At 40.8% G+C, this 18,701-nt stretch overlaps 1 protein-coding gene across 18 annotated transcripts in view; it reads left to right on the top strand.

Annotated features, from left to right (window-relative positions):
* The window catches only part of DNAAF8 (dynein axonemal assembly factor 8), a 102,872-nt gene that overhangs the window by 69,664 nt on the left and 14,507 nt on the right, over window positions 1-18,701 (top strand). For 17 of the 18 annotated variants that reach the window (XM_068908042.1, XM_068908041.1, XM_068908029.1 and 14 more), the window contains 6 exons: window positions 635-829; window positions 2,142-2,468; window positions 4,442-4,504; window positions 6,188-6,241; window positions 8,324-8,493; window positions 15,751-15,946. In XM_068908042.1, the coding sequence (XP_068764143.1) occupies window positions 635-829; window positions 2,142-2,468; window positions 4,442-4,504; window positions 6,188-6,241; window positions 8,324-8,493; window positions 15,751-15,946 (1,005 nt within the window). Of the gene's footprint in view, window positions 1-634; window positions 830-2,141; window positions 2,469-4,441; window positions 4,505-6,187; window positions 6,242-8,323; window positions 8,494-15,750; window positions 16,184-18,701 lie in introns of all 18 variants that reach the window. The other variant, XR_011134624.1, reaches the window with a different exon arrangement.

The following is an 18,701-nucleotide window of genomic DNA, read 5'->3' as shown; positions in this document are numbered from 1 at the left end:
CCAGTTAAGGAGCATGACTTGTTAGTAAGGATTCACGTCCTTCTGTGCCATATATGCTATGTAAAGAAGAGAAAAGAATGGATATTTTCTTATGTGGATTACATTTGAATAGTGTTGTGTTACAGAGGATAACAGATTAGGTTCAAAAGATGAGGGTCAGATAATCCAAACAAAATTTTAAATCAAATCCTTTACATTGTACCTCAGAAAAAAACTGCATATGATGTTTAGGGATGATCCATTATGCACACAGTAGAATTTTGATGGGGATTTTAAGGATTTGGATCCTAAAACTTTAATTGCTATAATTGCAGACTTCTAAATCCAAGAGTGACTGATAAACAAGCACTGGTTCTAAATATTTAATCATTTGATTGAAAATTTAGACATTGATAAATATGGAGAATAGGATTATTTCTTCAAAGGACTGTTAGTTGCTTCTGGTTCGCATACTTTACTTCTTGGCCATGCTGAGCTGCAGTGTGAGGAGCAGTATCACAGTGAGGCACTGGCTTTTGTCTGCCCAGTAGAGAATAAGTCAATTCCTTCATGCTAAACAAGAGAAGAGATTCATTTTCCTGGGGTGACTAGGTTTGTTTTGATGCTCTCCTGTTTTGTTGCTCTCCCTGGGCAGGAGGCAACCTCAGTGCAGTGCCAGACCCTTGTAACATTCCTCTGGATATTTTATGCGATCGAACATATGCTTCTGATCCTGAAATGGAGCAAGTTGTCATGCTAACGCTGACTGGAATGGATGCTATGAAGAGTGCTGGAGAACTCCTTCACCAGATCCTTCTTCCTGGGGGCAGTAAGCAACCTCAGAATGCAGGTGATCCCAGCTCCTGGGGAGGGCTGCAGCGGTGGGTCAGGAAAATCTAGTCTATCCAGCTATTGTTGTCATAGCAAGAACATGAAGAAAAATGTGGTGAAAGGGGCCTCAGGAGGGACAGGTTTGTTTGCATACCTGCCTAAAGCAGTGAAGAATCTATCATGGCTGGTTAGTGATGGGCAAGGCCACTTCCCATCTTGCAACAGCACGTTGGTTCAAGTGGACGTCATTTTTTTCGGAGAGTGTCAAATTAGTTCAAAGAAGTGCTGAGGCATATCAAGACCTATATGTAATCCAGACCACTTTGTCTCTTCCTAAATATCAGGAGGTAATGCAGTTGTGTAATTGGGGTACATGTAATTGGGGTGACGGGAAATCAGAAGGCATAAATTCCGCTACCCTGGCCACTGACGTCCTGTGTGATCAGAAGCAAGGCACTTCACCTCTTTGTGCTTCATTCCCTCATGTGCACAAGAGGAATAATGACACTATCCCCTTATATTAAATGCTTACAAATGCATGCATGAAGAGTACTGTCAAGTGCTAAGAAGAGTGATGGTTTCATACAATTTTACGATACAGATTTTACCGAAGTGTAATAAAACAGATGGTGTACTACCAAAGGGCAGAAGTCTGGCACCTTGGCTTACGCTATGCTGTATCCTGCTCTCTTGAAACAGTACTGTGGAGTGAGATCCATATCACAGCAGGCCAGGAAGGAGATTCGAGTTGACAGAAACTTCCAGCGACATGCAGTCATAAACTGAACCTCTAAATCTCTTGCTACGTTGGAAATAAGACCACTTTGCAAACAGAACGTTAAAGTTATTTTAGAGTCAAGTCAGCATTAAATTGTAGGTTATTACTATAATAAATATAGCTTAAAATGGAATGCTATGAGAGGTAATACAGGATCTGTAATTATGGATTAGGCTGTGTCAAAGCATATTGTTATCATTGTATTCGCAACATTTCCCTTTCAATTCCTCTTCATTAGCTGTTTTTTCTAATCAAATCATGGCACTTATTCTCTGTGGCTCCCTGCTGATTTCCCAGATAGCCCATTCTTTGTTTTCAGTGCAGTGTAATTTCCTAGCAGTTGTAGTGTGTGGTGTTTCCCACTGTGTTTCTGTATTTGCATTACACTCCATTTTGGATGGAAGGGGGGGGTGGAGTCAAAGCAACTTTGGAACCAGTTGTCTAGTTAAAAAAAAAAAAAAAAAGTGTAAATTTAGAAAACTGGTCTCCAAAAGAAAAGCAAGGCTTCTAGGAAACACATGCTGTCAGCTGACAGATTTGTCTTGACTTGCAGAAGGACCAGATTCAGGATTTGAGCTTCTAGGTCTGAAGTGGTTTCCCCAGCTCACTCGAAGTCAAGCCAGAGAAATAACCCCTTTTGAGGTTGGAGATGTTTCCTGGCAGAGAAGCATTGATACACTCATGTCAAACCCGGTCCTTGTATGTGCATTACGGCGGATCAACGCCTTCAAAGTTCTTGCAGAGACATTGGAGAGATTAGCACCGTGCAGGGGGAAGCTAGGCAAAAGTAACTGTGTTCTGCAGAGAGTAATGGCCTTGACCCCAGAGATGACATTCAGACAAGCTGTCGTCTTCTTCACAGAGAAGGATTTTGTAACTGGTAAGCCTTGTTTTTACTGTTTATAATGTTCTCAGTGAGCGGGTGTTTGGTAATTTTTTGAACTTGGACCAAAGAATCTGTTGCTGTGGGTTCTGCTAAGGCACAGAAAAACACATTAACAGTAATTTAGGGTTAAATTCTGCACTTGGTGAGTGATCAGGGATATTAAGTCAGCAGGAGTCAGCTGAGGTCATCTGCAGTTTGGCCTGTTAATTTAATATGGCTATGCATGCCATGGCTCCCTTCCTCTGAAGATCTCAAAGTGTTCCCATAAATGCTAAATAGACATTAAAGCTCTTGGCATGACCAGTAAATAATACTGTATACATACTCTTTATATGAGAGAAACTGGGAAACAGAGGCCAGGATCTATCCCACCTAAATGGGGGCACTTAATTATGAAGCCTCACTTAAGAAGCTAGACGTCCTGATCTTGCCCTGTACAGGCCTACCAGCTTACCTAAGGTCTGTGTTGCTGTTGGGAGTAGCCTGTTTCTCTCCACAGACCACTGAAAGGCTTAAAGCAGCCATCTCCTAAGGTGAGAGACCCTCTGTTAACCGCTTATATCTAAGTTGAGAGAGGTAGCCCTACCAACGAGCTTAGTTGCTTTTCTGCTAGTCAGGTGTTAATGAACTGTCCTCAGAGGTGTTTAGCATGCTTAAACAGCATAAAGTTTAGTCTAACTGACCTCCTGCTTTCCCATATATGTGCAATATTGCTTCCCCTTGCTCTGTCCAGCTTTCCCCCTGAGAGCCAAGAGCAGCACTGAGGAACTGTAACTCCTCTTGCTCTTGCAGAAGAAAGCAGATTTTCATGAGTATTTCTCTTTATCCTGGAGCAGAATGAACAATTCATGAAGAGTGGAGACTGTTGTTGTCAAAAGCTTCTCAGACTCCAGTGATATGACTAGCGCTGATCTTTCTGCATAGTAAAGCTGCTGCTTTTCTCCTGTAGCAAGAAATTTATAGCCACACCTCCTTAAACCAAATCACTGTGCAGACTGTGGTGGTGTTCATATTGGATATTTTGCAGCAACAGGGTATGAGCTCCCACTGTTTTCTTCTAATAGGAAATATATTGGCATATTGCTTAAGTTCTCTGGGAAGCCTGACTCCTCACACTTGAAGATAAACAGTTCTGAGCCTGCCGATTTCTGATTATTCAGACACAGACATAAATCAAGGTTGTGGTAATTCCATATGTCAACTGAGAAGGAAGCAGCAGAGTTTCATAAGCACATTCACACGTAGTAATTTATAGCTTTTCCCCTATCTCTTCATGGGGAAGAAAGGTCCTTTGTTGTCAGCACAAACTTATATGCCTGTGTCAAACACCCAGTGCTTATGTAGTGCAGAATAACAAACTGGCTTTACTGAATAGAAAGAAGAGAATGTGATGGTGGCAGGAGAAAGATACTCATTCTGTTCTCACAAAAGGTAGATCTGACAGTGAAATATGTATGTGTTTTATGTAAGAGATTGGAGAGCAAGAAGAGGAGGTCTCCAAAAAAGAGAAGGTATCAAACATCCCCAGTTACTACATTAAACTCTAACTCTATTCATGCAGTGCTGCCCTTAATTGAAGTTATCTTGAGACCAAAAGCCAGGATAAGAAAAATGCCGAGCTCTAAGATGAGCTTGTTGAGGGAGGTGGTAGTCATAGTGCCAGCCTTTCCCACCTAAGCCATTGTCAAGAACACAGAAACATAGACAGTACTTTTGACTGAGGCTCCAGCACCCTGCACTACCCTTTTTATAAAGCCATTTCATTTTGTCTTTCTGTTTTTGATGTTGTTTTGGAAGGAAGGGGTGTCTTTGTTTTTGAGAAAAGCTTTTCAGTATTTTTCAGCTACTCAAAGCTCAGCATCCCTGTCCCCCCAACTAAATATAATTACCTTTCCCTCCCCCCTCCACCAAACAGTGAAGGTCCTCCAACTGTCAATCCATGCAAACACTTCTCTTTCATGTTACAGATGCAGAACACCGCCCTGCTATGAAGTACCTGCCACCACCTGGCAAGAGGTCCAGGGCTGAAGGTAAGATCAGAAATATGTGCTAGTTGTCCCGTAGGTAAAAACAAATAATTTTTTATTCTTAAAATAGAACGAAAAAATACAACTCTACATCCTTTGTCAGTCATCAACATGGGATTAGTAGGCCTTTGGTTAGACATTGTAATCCTGTGCACTTGGGAAGAAAAGGCCAGATGAGTCCACTTGGTGCTAGGGGAAGGTGGTAGTATCACCAGGGTCATCTAAATACTGGCCCTTTTTTCTTCTACACAATTCTTCCCTGCTTGCCTGGACAATCTATCTAGAGTTGGTTTGGAATAGAGGCTAAAAGAATAATCCCAGCTCTTTTGTGGCACTTTTCAGTTGTAGACCTCAAAGAAGATAAGTTTCAGTATGTTTTACAGAGTAGGCAATTGAAGCCCAGAGAGGTGAAATAATTTGGTCACTGTGGCCCAGCAGGTAAGTGACAGAAATCAGAGCAGAATGCACTTTTCCTCAATCTCAGTCAGGGGCTCTCTCCATTGCATTACAGCACCACCCAAGCCACCAGGCACTTTACGTTTCCTAGGAGTTCTTTCAGGTAACCCCAACGCTAAAGAAAAAAAATGGTGCTGTGAGGATGTGAGCTAAAAGGCTATAAGGCAAGGACCTCAGAGCTGGTTCTGCCTTTTATTTTCGCTCTTATTATTCCAGCAGAAAGACAGACAGACATGTAGAAACAAAGCAAGGTATCATTAAAAGGAAAGGACGCTTTGGCTAGATAACTTCCAGATACAGTGCTCTGGGAAATAGAAATACATGGATTTCAGACAGTAATGAATACAAAAGAATGGTAATGGCTTTGTTTTGACAGACAGATTTCACTTTTCTGCTATCTACCTTGCGTTTCACACTGGTTAAACTTGCCAATTAAGATCTCCAGAAAAGGATGTCCTTTACCAATCTGATGCAAGCTTCTCCACATTGCATCCCAGTAGATATCTTCTCAATTCACATGTGCCTTGAACTGCCTTAAATTTTTCTCTCCTTTCCAAGTCACTACAGGTTTCACGTTAGACTGAAGGAAACATTTTTATATGGGCTTTTGTCATAAAAGCTCACTTACACCTGACTTCTTTTACACTGCTCTGCTCTTATAAGGAACTACTGAAGTGATCATTCTTGGCTGTTTGGGGAAGGTCAGTGAGGTTTTATCAGCAGAGCTGGGAAAAGGGCTGACCAGCAGATCTTCACTAAGTGTGCAGTCAGAATATACAGTCCTTTGCTTTCAAGAGTGAGGGGGAAAAATAAAACACAGTCTTGGGCTTCTCAGGCTTATACCAGAAACCAGATAGCTTCCAATTTGACTGTGAAATATTGGGAACGCAAAGGTAGCTTAAAACCTCTTTTGCCAATATATGCCTGAAATGCACAGAAAAGGTAACTGAGAAACAAACCGACATACTTCAGCGCTTGTAGTCCTTTTCAGCATATGCCATTGGGCTGACTGGAGAAGTGATAATTACTGCAATTCCCAGGATCTCCCAGTACATCTGAATTCCCACCATGTCTGAAATCAAGCGGTGTGGGTCCCAGTATAATATTTTAAAACAAGAGTACATCATAGCAATGCTAGTTGCATTACATAGAGCTGGTGGTAGTATTCTCAAATTATCATCCCAGAACATGCATATCTCTTACCCAAATATATCTGCTTTTATTATTTAGCGGGAGAGACCTGGAGGTGCCATGTGGAATCACTGTTCACCTACTTGCAAGCAGGTGAGAGAAGGGCAAATTGAAAAATATGGGTTTGTCAAGGCATTTGTGGAACCCCTTCACCTAGAAGAATCAGCAAAAACTAAGCAAAAGGAGTATACCAAACTTTTCCTTAGGCTTGAAACAGGCAGTGATATAGTGATATACATTTTCTTTCCCAAACATGCCAGGAAATCTGGTATTTGCTTCTCTTGAGATTATACTGATTTTAAACCACATACATACCACTGAAATATGGTATGTAAATGGTATATAAAATAAACACAGCAGTGTGAGTCTAGTACCCTATGCAATCAAAACTTATGTAAATACTTTTTTGGGGAAAAAACATTGGCTTTGAGGAAGGTATCTAAAAGTACTGTGGAGTAGAAAAACATAACAAAGACCAGAAAACGTGGGCAGACCTGGAAAGGCCACAAAACAGACAGAACTGAAGGTGGAAAGCAGGCATTTTTGAGGGCTGCCAATCAGGCCTCTCTGGTAATTCCTGATCAGTAGAGACTGTTCCATTGGTGGTTAGAGATATTTTATCCAACTATAGTTGCTTATAGTCACAGAGGAGAGAAAACCAACCCTAGAGGGCAAACCCTAGAGTGGCCTACCTATGTTAGACACTTGTCTTTATCCAGACCAAGATGGCAAAGTGAGATAAGACAAATCTCTCTTGAAGTACATAAATATGCAGCATCTATAGTGGTGATTCATGTACCACAAGAATGAGAATGTTTGCTCAGAAACATAGCAGATGGTGAATAAAACATCTTGAGGACAATGAACACTTATGTAACAGTATACAATTTAGATTGCATTCTGTATGCTAGCAGCTGAGTGGATCCAAGAGGCTTGCTGCTGCACTTACAGGCTGTTGCTATGGCATTTAAACCTTTCAGTTCAAGAACGATGTAAAGAAAATAGGAGATCTCCCAGCAGGATAAGGGTTAAGTTCTGATATCAAATGGGGAGCAGTATTCTTGCTTTTTATATTTGATCCCAGATTTCTCTGTCATGAATCAGCAACATGCCTCTTGCCAATTGAAAATAACAGTATGCATCAAATTATATGTAGCATTGTTGATGCTTCAGTGCATTGACATCTGTATAATTAGTAATGCGGTGTACAGGAAACATAAAATGACATTTTATGTACACAAATAGATAGTCATGGATCAAATTTAGCAGCCTGCAATCCTGTTACCTCATGCTTCATGCTAATTGACATGGTTAGGCAACAGCAGTTAATGGGTCCTAGCTGACTGGTTCCAACACTACAATTACCAATAAATCTTCAAAGGATGTTATTAGGATAAAATCTTATCTGTATTCCCAGTAATACAGTACTTTACATTACTGAAACTAATAATTTGAAAATGTTGTCATTTAAACATGAAATGTTTGTGTTTTCTGCTCTTTCATACGTTTTATAGCATCAGACAGCAAAACTATCTTGGTCGATTTTGTTTTCTGGTTCTCATAGCACACTGAGCCTGGCTGGCAACCCAGTTGGGAGAGCTTTGTCAAAAACAAAAAATTTTTACTGAAATTTCAGTTTTAATAAACAGAATTCAGTTCATAATAAGTTTGGTAACATTACCTGAGGCCTGTTGTACTTGTTAGTGCTTCTCTGAAACCTATCTGTAGCAGATACAAGACTCCAAGAAATTAAGGAATAAGAAATTGATAGCTGCCTTAAGGATTACATCGCATAATCACTACAGTTTGCATGAAAAATGGAAAAGAGAATATTTTATCATGTTTAAAACATTCATATATAATACAAAGGATTGAGTCTTATTCTACGGACCTTGCAGATAAACCTTTTGGACTCGGAGAGCAGATTTCCTGCAAAACAAAAGATATTTTAACACCTGACTGTTCTAGATGTATATTTTTAACTGAAAAGACAAGCTATATCCACATCTTTTTTATGGACTTGTTTGATTCACTCAAGTTTCTGTGACCCACATACCAGCTGTTAGGTAGTCCAGTTCTATAGATGCCTGTCCCGAGTAGTAAACTGATATTGCTGTATGTTTTATCTCTGTTTTTAGGAGCAGCTTTGGGTTTCATTATTGTGCTTTGTTACAGGAGCCCAGGTTCTTTGCACAGTGTTGCTGATCAAACCTGGTGCCTGGACCCGTAGCCTTGCTAGGATCCTCCGAAAACTAGACCTAGAAAAATTCAGTGTGGTTGGGATGAAACACACAAACCTGGAACCAGATGTTGCCTTAGGACTCCTTTCTTCTGAAATGAAGCAGGTTTGTTTAAAAAAAAAGAGGGGGGGGGCAGATCTATGACTATAGTTGGGTTTAGAATGGGGAAATGTGGTAAGTGTTGAATAATTCATTCCTGAAAAAAACCCAAAAATTCCTTTCCAGGATTTCTGCCTATTGTCAGAGGTGAGCTATATAGAATCAGCTCTGCACTGGTGTCAGATATAAAGAAAGCTGACATGGCAACAGTTTCTTTTATTGCCTGATATAAAGAAACACGCCAGGTTTCTCTAAAAGAAAAGTTCTGAAGGTATGGGAAATGCAGACCTCCCAGGAATCTGTTTAGTTGCTAATTTACAATGCTGATTCTTAACTGTGAAGCAGGTGTCCGTTGTTTCTTCCCCACAGTCATTGCAGGCAGGGCACCTTTAGGAGCGTACTGCACTCCCTGCACATATGCCTGGTTTTCCTTCCACGCATTTAAACCGGAAGCTGGGAAACGCTCTTAGCACTACCGGAGCATATATACCTCTTGAGCCCTGTTATGTTTTGATATTATATTACATATACAGCTGAATCGCTATTCCAGGAGCATGTGTTCACAAGCCTTTAAAAATGGCCTGCAAAGTGAGAAAATTGGGCTGCTCTCATTTCCAATAGAAGAGGATTTTTAAAGCATGGGCTGTTATGGCTTTTTTTAGCTAAAAATAGAATTATGTTTCTGTTCTTTTATAACATCAGAAATTCATTTTTGCCTAATATGAAAGAATCTATGGTGACAGGAAATCTAGTGTAAAGATATTGTAAAAGCCAGGACACTGAAAGCTGAGCATTTTAGGAGTTAGATTTTTTTCTTGAAAAAATCTTTGTTATGTGATTGTTTCCAGGAAGATATTCAAGCAATTCACTTCTACAGAGAACAGGTTTTGATAATAGATGTTGCTTTTGGGTTAAGTTGGGAGAGTTTATGACAAATATAGAATTTTTTAATAGTCTCGCAGAAGAAGACAGGAAGGTAGCGCTCTAACATAACCAGCAATCAGGAAGAAGGAATACCTTCTGCATGATAGCAAAGAAATGGGGCAAAAGCATCTGATTTTTAAATATTTACAAATCACTATTAAGAGGGATGCAGTGGCTAGTACAGTTACTGGGGAAATGCTTTACAATACATTTTTTTAATCATATGATTAAACAGAAATATTATTAGTTGATCATCTGAAACAAAAAATATAAAAAAATCCAGTGTCTACCCTAAAAAGTAATGTGTGTATATATATATGTATGTATGTGTGTGTGTGTGTATCTATCTATCTATATATTTGCAGGGTAAATTTGGAGAGAGGTTGTTTCATTTTTTTTTTTTACTTGTTTTTGGATTTTTCTAGCACACTAGAGCAGCTGTTGAGCACTGATGTAGTTTCTTTGAAGAACTGGTGACTAATGAGTTTAAAAATTACAGAGTATTGTTTTTTTGTTCATGGAAAAAAAGCAGGTTTTGAAAGTGAGAAAACAGAGATAATAGACTGCCTTTGGCAAGCGGGAATGGACAGTAGGAAATGCTTTCTGCTGAACAGGGGCTCCTCCTTATTTGTAGCACACATCTGAAAGTCTTTCACTCATGAGGGTTGAAAAGGGCTCAGCTCCCCGGATAAGTAGGTAGATTTTCAAAAAGCCTCAGCGTGCTTCATGGACTGGGTTATTTTGAAAATAGGTGGGGGTTTTAACAGTAGCAGCTTGTGGGGGCAGAATCTTTTTTCACAGCTGAACTTCATATAAAGCATTTAAATTGAAGCGGTGCTCATTGTGGATCTGTTTCTCAGTCTAGGGGACAATTGGATAAAATGCTGTTTTTTAAATGGAGCTCTTAAGAAGGAGACAAACTACTGAAATATAGCAGCTTCTGTTGAAGAACATGGAGCCAGTGTGTCAAATCCTTCTGGAAATTCTGTTCAGCATTCTCTGTTTCCTTCTCAGCTTGAGTCTGACCCAAAATCCACTGAAATCTCTACAAAGCTCCCATGTGCTCTGCGATATGCCCCTTCCATTTGCTTTTATGTACATAATACTTGATAACAGATTTTAGGTTTTTTCGCTGGATCACAAGGCTACCTGGCATCCCTTTCCTCTTTCAAATGTGTTATTTACATGCATGTTGACAAATATCCTCAGCAACATGATTTCAGAAATGTGATTCCATTTTCATCTTAAATACTGCTATTTGCTGAGGTTATCTAATCACAAGAGTCACAATAATACTTTTTATCTGAAGATTAATAATAATAATAAAAATAACGATGAACTAAATGGAGCTGACACTGCCTTCTCAGTCCTCACCATGACCTGAGATAGCCTTTGGATTGTGAGAAGGGATGGCTCGCAGAGGGAAAGCTGCCTGTAGAGGTTGTACCTCCTTTCTGCACTTACCCAGCAGATTCACAATTGTGGCTGCTAGCTAGAAAGTTTGAATTTAACATAGGACCTGATCATTGCTTTGGGGATTACCTGATATGATTGCTTGTGGTAGCAGGTCACTGGACTCAATAACCTGGTGGATTCCCTCCAGTCCTGTCCTATAATTCTAACTGCAGAAGCTGAAGAACAGTTTTGCTCCTTTTTAATCCTGTTAGTCCTCCAGAGCCATTGCACAGCCAGAACCTCCTCTTTGTGTGCATCAGCAGAATTGCTCACTGAATTCCAGTCCGCTGCACATGTGCAGTCCTGCTGCAGCTGCTCAGGTATCAGCAAGGACAGGATTTGAAGACAGTGTGGAGGCAGGATGTAAATAATGGTATCTTTTGGCTGGTAGAGTCTAGACTGGGTGTGAGGATGTATCAGAAAGAAATCACATTGGCTCACTGATGCCATCAGTAGCAGATAGAAACAATGTAGTCCTTCACTCACAGTTTACACATTTGCTGAAACAGAGAAAAAACAGCTTTGCTACTTAAATCTAAAAGCACTGTTCAAAAGCTTTGGAAAAAAATCTTTTTTTTTTAATGTTCTTTCTAACAGAAACAGTATTTAACTTTTGCAGCTGTTTCTGACATGGAGTCAAATGAATGTTGATATGTTATATCCAGTGCTTTTGAAACTTTTTCTGAAATTGTCATCACTATTTTCCGCTCCCAAAGAAAAGTCCTGGTGACTACTTGGATAAGTGGATTATATGTGTATTTTTTTTAAATAACAGGCGTTTTCAGCAAAAAAGGGTTTGCTTTGTATTATACAGAACAGACATCTTGCAGTTCATTATGACATGCTGAAGCTCTTCATCCACATCTAAACATTTCTTTTATCACGATACAGCCTGTGAAACTTTTCTGTACATTTTTCTTGGGCAATTATGCAAAGTAAGTGATATCCCAAGGTTTCCTTTGTCCTATATTTCCATGAGATGGGAGGACTGACAAGTCTCACAACTTGTATCGCAACTCTTACATAACAAATCAGCTGAAGAATGGAGCTGTCTCATGGATCATTTTGCGTTTTCGGGTGCAGCAGGAAAACATCCGGATTGAGCCAATGGTTTTCAATTTATAACCTACTACTAAGAAATGCAGTTTGGGAGGAACGTGAGTGAGAACAGATTTGGGTCGAAATCAATGAATGGTTTCATATGATATAAAAACAAAGGCCGTCTTGAAGTATTTTATTTCCATATTTTTTAATAAAATGGTAAGATTTTCTCTTGCAAATGTTTTTATCTTGAAAATTGCCATACTCTGGTGCTTTTAAAAGATGAAAAAAAGAGGAGTGAAAACCTGTAGGGCTGAATGAAGCGACGCAGCTGAATCAAACAGGGTTTTTCCCCCCATGGTTTCATCTCTTCAAAAATTGAAATGAGTAAATAACCGTGGTTGGGTTCAGCCAACAAGCTGAATATGCTGTTGTCTGTAAGCTATATAGAACATACAGCGCTGGCCTAGAGTTTCTCTGCAGCGCAGGCGTTGCTAACTTTTCCATGTGGAGCATAGGGAGGCAGAGCTGGGCTGCTCCTGACGCCTTTTAAGATGCAGGGGGCAGGAAGAAGCAGCCTGCAGCTGCTATGCTGGACACCCTGACCTTACCGTCGGTGGAAACATGTGCAACAAGCCTGACTTTCCAAGGCTTTGCTTAAAGAAAATAGTCAGCAGGGCCTTGGCTGCTTTGCTGCCCCTTGGCAGCGTTCTGCCCTGGGTACCTGCTACCTTTCCTTGTGCTTCTCACTCATTATATCACTCTCTGGCCTACAAATTCGTCTCTTGTTGCTGGTACAGCAGTTGCTAGTTATTGTAATCACTCATTCTTAGTTGAAATCAAGATCCCAGAGTGTTGTGAGCCGCACAAGTATATGAGAAACATCTCTGCCCAGCCGTGTTTACAGGCTGAACAGACAACACTTGGAAAAGAAACCAAGATAGAGAAATTTACCATGGCGCACACAATACGTTAGGGACAAAGTCTGGAGGGCAAACAATTTTCTTTCAGCCCCGGCCAAGTGCCCTATCCTGAGCCTCCTTGTTTTGAGCTCACTGTTTCTGTAGTCCTGACCCTAACTAGTGTATGAAATTATACTGCCCTCTAGAAGCTGGAATCTAGCCGCAGGGCAGGGAGGTCCTTCCTTCTGTGAAATCAAAAAGGGAATCTTTCATTTTACATGCCTCCTTATTCCAGAGCATTCTTGACCCTGATCATACTTCTGTTTTCCATTGCTTTCACCCTATCCATATGTCCACACGGATGGAACTGCAACAAGAAAAGGGTATTTCACAAATGAAAGGTTCAGTAGTAGAAAAGTTTGCACGTGATCGATCCCAAGCCTGGTGTGGACTGCCCACCATCTGCAGAGCGTGTCTTACCTTGAGCCTTAAAAGCAGTTGCAAAACTTCTGAACCCACAGCCCTCTATAGATATTGAATGCTGAAGAGGACACCTCTCAAGTGCTCCAGGTCACCCATGGTTTTGCACTGTCACACATATGGACCAAGCCTTGCATGCTTTCCTCAGTCTCAACCCTGTAAATGCTGATCTTGTAACACTGATGCTGAAACCCTTCCGTATGGCTCCTCTGCACTGGAGGTTACGCTGCTCTCGCCTTTGTTTCAGGAGCTGCTAGTACTGCTGCCAGCATCAGTATTGGCTTCACCTCCCACTACTCGCATCACAACTGGAGCAAGAGATGAAAGCAAACCATATACTGTGAAATGTAGCCACTCTCTTTTCTTTCCAGTTTCTAGCTCCGTCCATCCTTTCATAAAGCCGTCCAAACTGTATGCAATGCCACTGTCTTCTGGAAGTAGCATAGGGAACCCTGACTGGACGTGTGAGCTGACAAGAGAGACTACTTCTGCTTCTCAAATTCCTGCAGTGGGGCTGAGCCCTACCCTTAGTCATTCAGAGGAAGAGCGATGCTGTTGTGGATTGGCTCGATCAAGTTGTAATCTTCCCCTATTCCTGCAGTTAGGAACCTTGCTAGCAGCCCTGGTGATGTGTTAGTGTCCACAGGTTGATAGGTTTTAGGACTAGGAAGAGACCATTACAGTTACCTGGTCTTACATTTTACATAAGCTATACCAGAGAACCTCCCTTCTTTTCCTTGATTCTAGTCAGGCTTCTTTGCTTCCCAGTCCAAGTCAGTGTGATTAACCACAAGGCAAGGAAGAAGATTCTCTCCTAAGAGAAATGCTTCTTTTAAATGCCATGATATCAGTAATGGTATTTTCCTAAAAGAAGAGAAGTTCAGTGCAGAGAAGCATTTATGAGAAAAACGTTCTTTGACCCAGTAAATGAGACAGCAATGGCTGAGACTGTCTAGCTAGGATAAGGGATACAGACTTCTGTGCTGCAAAGTGATGACTGATCACAAATTGCTTTAGGTCAGGAAGAAACTTTCCCTATGGGCAATTTGCAGGTTACTCATTATGGTCTTCCTTGCACCTTTCTCTGTACCCCCTAAGGGAAAGAGTCTTTAGTCTGATGTCTTGTCCTTGTTGTTGGGATGATTCCCATGTGTGATATTAGTCTTGGTTTCAATAAATAGGTCAAAGCTTTGTAAAGCCAATTGAGATAGGCAAAGGAGAAAGTTCTATTCTAACACAAAACAGCAAATTCCTGTAACACAATATTAGTAGTTGCTACATTCCTGAACCAGAGAAAGCATCAAAAGTATTCAATGAAGTGTTCAGAGGTGTCATGTTTGCAACATTACGTGTCTTCAATGTGCAATTATGTAAGCCTGAAAATGATTTCAGCACATCCTTTGATCCTATGATTGAGCAATAGCATTTTCTCTCTTCCTGAGCAGGCTATGACACACCCTTCTCTCTCCACTACAGGCAACTGTTCAGTCCTTAGAAGCTCTCCGGGTTGCAGAAGCCATTGAGAATTTTTTAACGTTTCTTTTGAAGAGAGCGTTAGAATAAATAATAGCAGCCAATCCATGGTAGTGATGTAGAATAGTTTATAGGCAGTGTTCAACTGATATTCTTAGCATTGCCTTGTGGACGCTGTGCAGAATTTTTCAGATAGGAATCCTCCTTCTTCACTGTGATCATAGCAACAATATCTGATTTTCATTCATCTCTAAGATCTTTAATCACTGACAATACTTCCATAAACAATTTAGAAGTGGTTTAAGAAAAGAACCAATCTGGCTGTTTGACATAATCAGTTGTTGTTATGTGTTATAGTATTACTGTCTCTACTGTACTTTTCCCAAGCAGAAAATATCTTGATCTTTACACAGAGTGCTTTCTCCAGGTGAGAAGGTGAGAGTAATGGCTAACTGCAGAGTAGCAATTTATTTGTGTTCTTATCCACTGAAAATGAACTCCACCTCTGGTGCCTAGCATATGTAGATATGCGGAACATGACACAGCACAAGGCTTTTCTGTCTTTAAAAACAAAATTTTGTTTCCTTTCTTACCAAAGAATTTTAGGAAATTACTGCTGAAACTGTATGTGTACCAACTACCACTGGCTGATCTAAGACCCTGAGGACTATAATCATGAGCTACCAGGACTATAGTACAAGCTCAACACCCAACTTTCTTTAGCTTTCTGTGGACTCGGGGTGGGAACTGGGCCTTCTATTACCTGGTGAATATCACACTCAAATACTGGATTACTTACCATAGTATATGCTCTGGAAGCTATGCCTGCAGAGACCATTAGCATATTAAGAGAAGAGAAAACAAGGAATAATGACAGATATGTTTGCTTCAAACAGGGATGAATCCAGCCAAAGAAAAGCTGGGATGTTCCCAGCACTTACCAACACTGACTATTACAACCTGTTTTCTTTCCATTATTTCTTTTCAGGATCCTGCTGTTTTAGAAGCTCATTGTACCTACCTTACCTCAGGCTCTGCCCTTGTGCTGTGTCTTCAGAGACCAAATGCTGTGAAGAAGCTGCTAGATTTACTGGGGCCAGAGGATCCTAAGCTAGCTCAAGCACTAGACCCGTTCCTCTGGAGGGCTCAGTATGGCATCAACGCTGTCCGAAATGGATTTTATGGTAGGTTTTTGTAAAAGAAAAGTCTGAAGACTCAGATATACCAATGAGGGGGGAAAAAAAAGTCCTGTTACCTCCAGCATTGTCAATACGAGTCTAGCTTTGGGAAGCAGTAGAGACCATTACTCCCTAGAAAGCTCTCATTGTTTTCTTGGTGGCTGAGCGGAATATGTCTCAAGCTATGAAATATTCTCCCAGAAGATAAATAAAAAGATTTCTTCCCAGAACAGTCCCAGATATGTCTTCTACCAGAACAGTCTTCCTTTGGTCTCTTGACTGCTTGGTCACTTTGTAATTGTCTCCAAGCACCCGCTTGTCTTCTCTCTTTTTGTGAGCGTCCTTCTGATAACTTTATAACCTATTGGCCAACTGCAGGTAGGTTTCACAGAGGGGTAAAAGACTCCATGATATCAGGCTCCTGTAAGGTCTAGATAGAGAGAGAAGACCAAAAAATGCTCTCACTGAAGAAAAGCAGGGCAACTCAGCTGTTTTCCATTCTAATAGTCACTTGCCAGCTGGCAGATCAGCACAGCCACACCAGCTAGTCAGCATCCTCAGTGCACTGAGCCACAGGTCATGCTGCTGCCTGTCCAGCAGCAGGCAGAGGAAATGGGAGGGAGCTAGGATGTTGCAGTGTCTATGCTGGAAGGGTGGGATGGGAGATGAGAGATAGCTCTGAGTATGGGGGGGAGGATGGGGAAAATGGGAAATATTGCAAGAGAAAGGGGTGTATGGAGAACCAAGGGCATTGCAAGAGGGGACCTGGGCTATTGCCATAGGGAGGAGTGAAGGATGTAAATGAAAATTTCTAAGCATCATTAGTTCATTGCTCGCTAAGTAATGTGTTTTTCTTCAGTGTGGTGCTGGTTGTGCTGTAGTTACAGGCGTATAACAATGATAAAATCAATAGTTCATATAAACATAGGTGAGCTAGCAGGAACAGTACGTCTTCAGGTTCCAGAAGAATTTTTCTTTCAAGATACATTGGATTAATTAGCTTTTTCTACCCTATTCTGTGCTATCAAATCACCCCCTTTTTCATCCCTATCTGATCTTTTCAGGAGAGTTGGTAGGGAATGAAGTATCCACCATGTACAGTTTGAGGAATAGAATCAACCACTTGATTTAGAATCTCTTTTTGTCAAATATGATCCTAATACTTAGGACCAAGAATAAATCTAGAGAGACCTTTCACCGTGATTATTTACAGGATCTCATTCATGAGAGTGACTGAAGAGCAGGATCTACCTTCACAAAAGAAATGCTCAGGGCTGCTCAACCAATACTATTCCACTATCAGACCCTGCTTCTTATGGTCTTAAGGATTAATGGTTGTGTATCCAGGTTGTTTTGAGAATGAGAATTCATCAGTCAAGGCTAAGAATGGCTAACATATATCAAAAACTTAATATTCCTGTGTTAGAACTAGGGCACCTTTAACATAACTCAGTTAAAGACTAGTTTATATTACCAAAGGAGGCTTAGTCTCATCCTGTCTGTCAAGGGAGGTCACAGAGTTTTCACTGTGTTAGAGAAACCCTCAGATGTTTGCTCAGGGATTCCCTTCAAATCCCTCCTTCCTTCCAAGATGGGGCTGGCACACAGATGAATTAGTTGGGAACCCGCCGTTTGTATGCACTACCCCTGAGACCAGATTATGTGTTAGTATGTCAGAGCCAGCTCAATGGTTGGCTCACAAAGCCCTCATTACACATGTACCAGGGAAAGGGATACAGCTGTAGCTAATGTACTCAGTAATTCAAACTGAAGACGGAACCTTGACCAGCCTGCTATTCCGAGGAGAAGTCTGTCCTTAAGGAAAGTAGTGTTCATAACCGCTTGCCCCTGAAAGAACTTGTCCTCCAGTAAGGGAGGAACATTTGCAGACAAGTTAGGCAGGAGGAGCTTAATCATTGCATGATCATCTGGGAGACTGTGGAAGAATATCTTTCTTTCCTTAGGAGGGAATACCAAGTTCCCCCAGTTTTGCCCCAAATAAGGGAGATCTCTAGCAGATGCCATCTTGCTGAAGTGAAGCAAACTCTAGCTGTGTTTTTTTCTCCCAAAGTGACCAGGGAAATTCAAGTAAGATGTAGACCAAATTCCAATGATACAGTCAAACTGAGTAATGCAGTTTTAATACTCTGAGACTCAACTGCAGAGGTAAATCTGCACTCTTCCCATCTCTTCTGGGCCTTATGAAATCAATGTATAATACTTTTTCTTGAACCCAAAGAGCTTTTATACATGCATCTTTTACAAACTTTTGCCTTGAACAAAGTGAATGTAAAATGTTGCTCTTCTGCTCTGGAAGCAATTGTGCCTGATCTGCAGTGGCATCGCTGGTTTACCCAATGGAAGATTTGACATAAAGAATACAGAATGACTTATACACCGGTGACATACACAATCGTAGGATTGTAAACTACTGCATTAAGGACAATACCTAGAATTATGAGGTCCCAAATGTGGCTGACTGGTCTAAGAGCAATATGACATGATTTTTTGAATGTGTAGCCTGCAGAAGTCATAATATTTTAGAGCATATTCGCCTTTTGTGTATTTGTATCCCAGGAATATGGACCTGTGCCAGCACATTGACAATCTGTCTGAGCTCCAGTTATATAGGAATAACTTTTCCTTCTCTAACATTTTCCACCCACAAACCTGAAAACATTTGGAGCAGAGCTTTATAACACGGTAGCTTTATAGGGAAATATTCAGACGCTAAGCCTGGAGGGACCTCTTAAGTTGCTGA

Source organism: Struthio camelus, chromosome 15 (assembly GCF_040807025.1).
Source record: "Struthio camelus isolate bStrCam1 chromosome 15, bStrCam1.hap1, whole genome shotgun sequence".
NCBI classification, from domain to species: Eukaryota; Metazoa; Chordata; class Aves; order Struthioniformes; family Struthionidae; genus Struthio; species Struthio camelus.
This window is presented reverse-complemented; position numbering and strand designations above follow the sequence as displayed.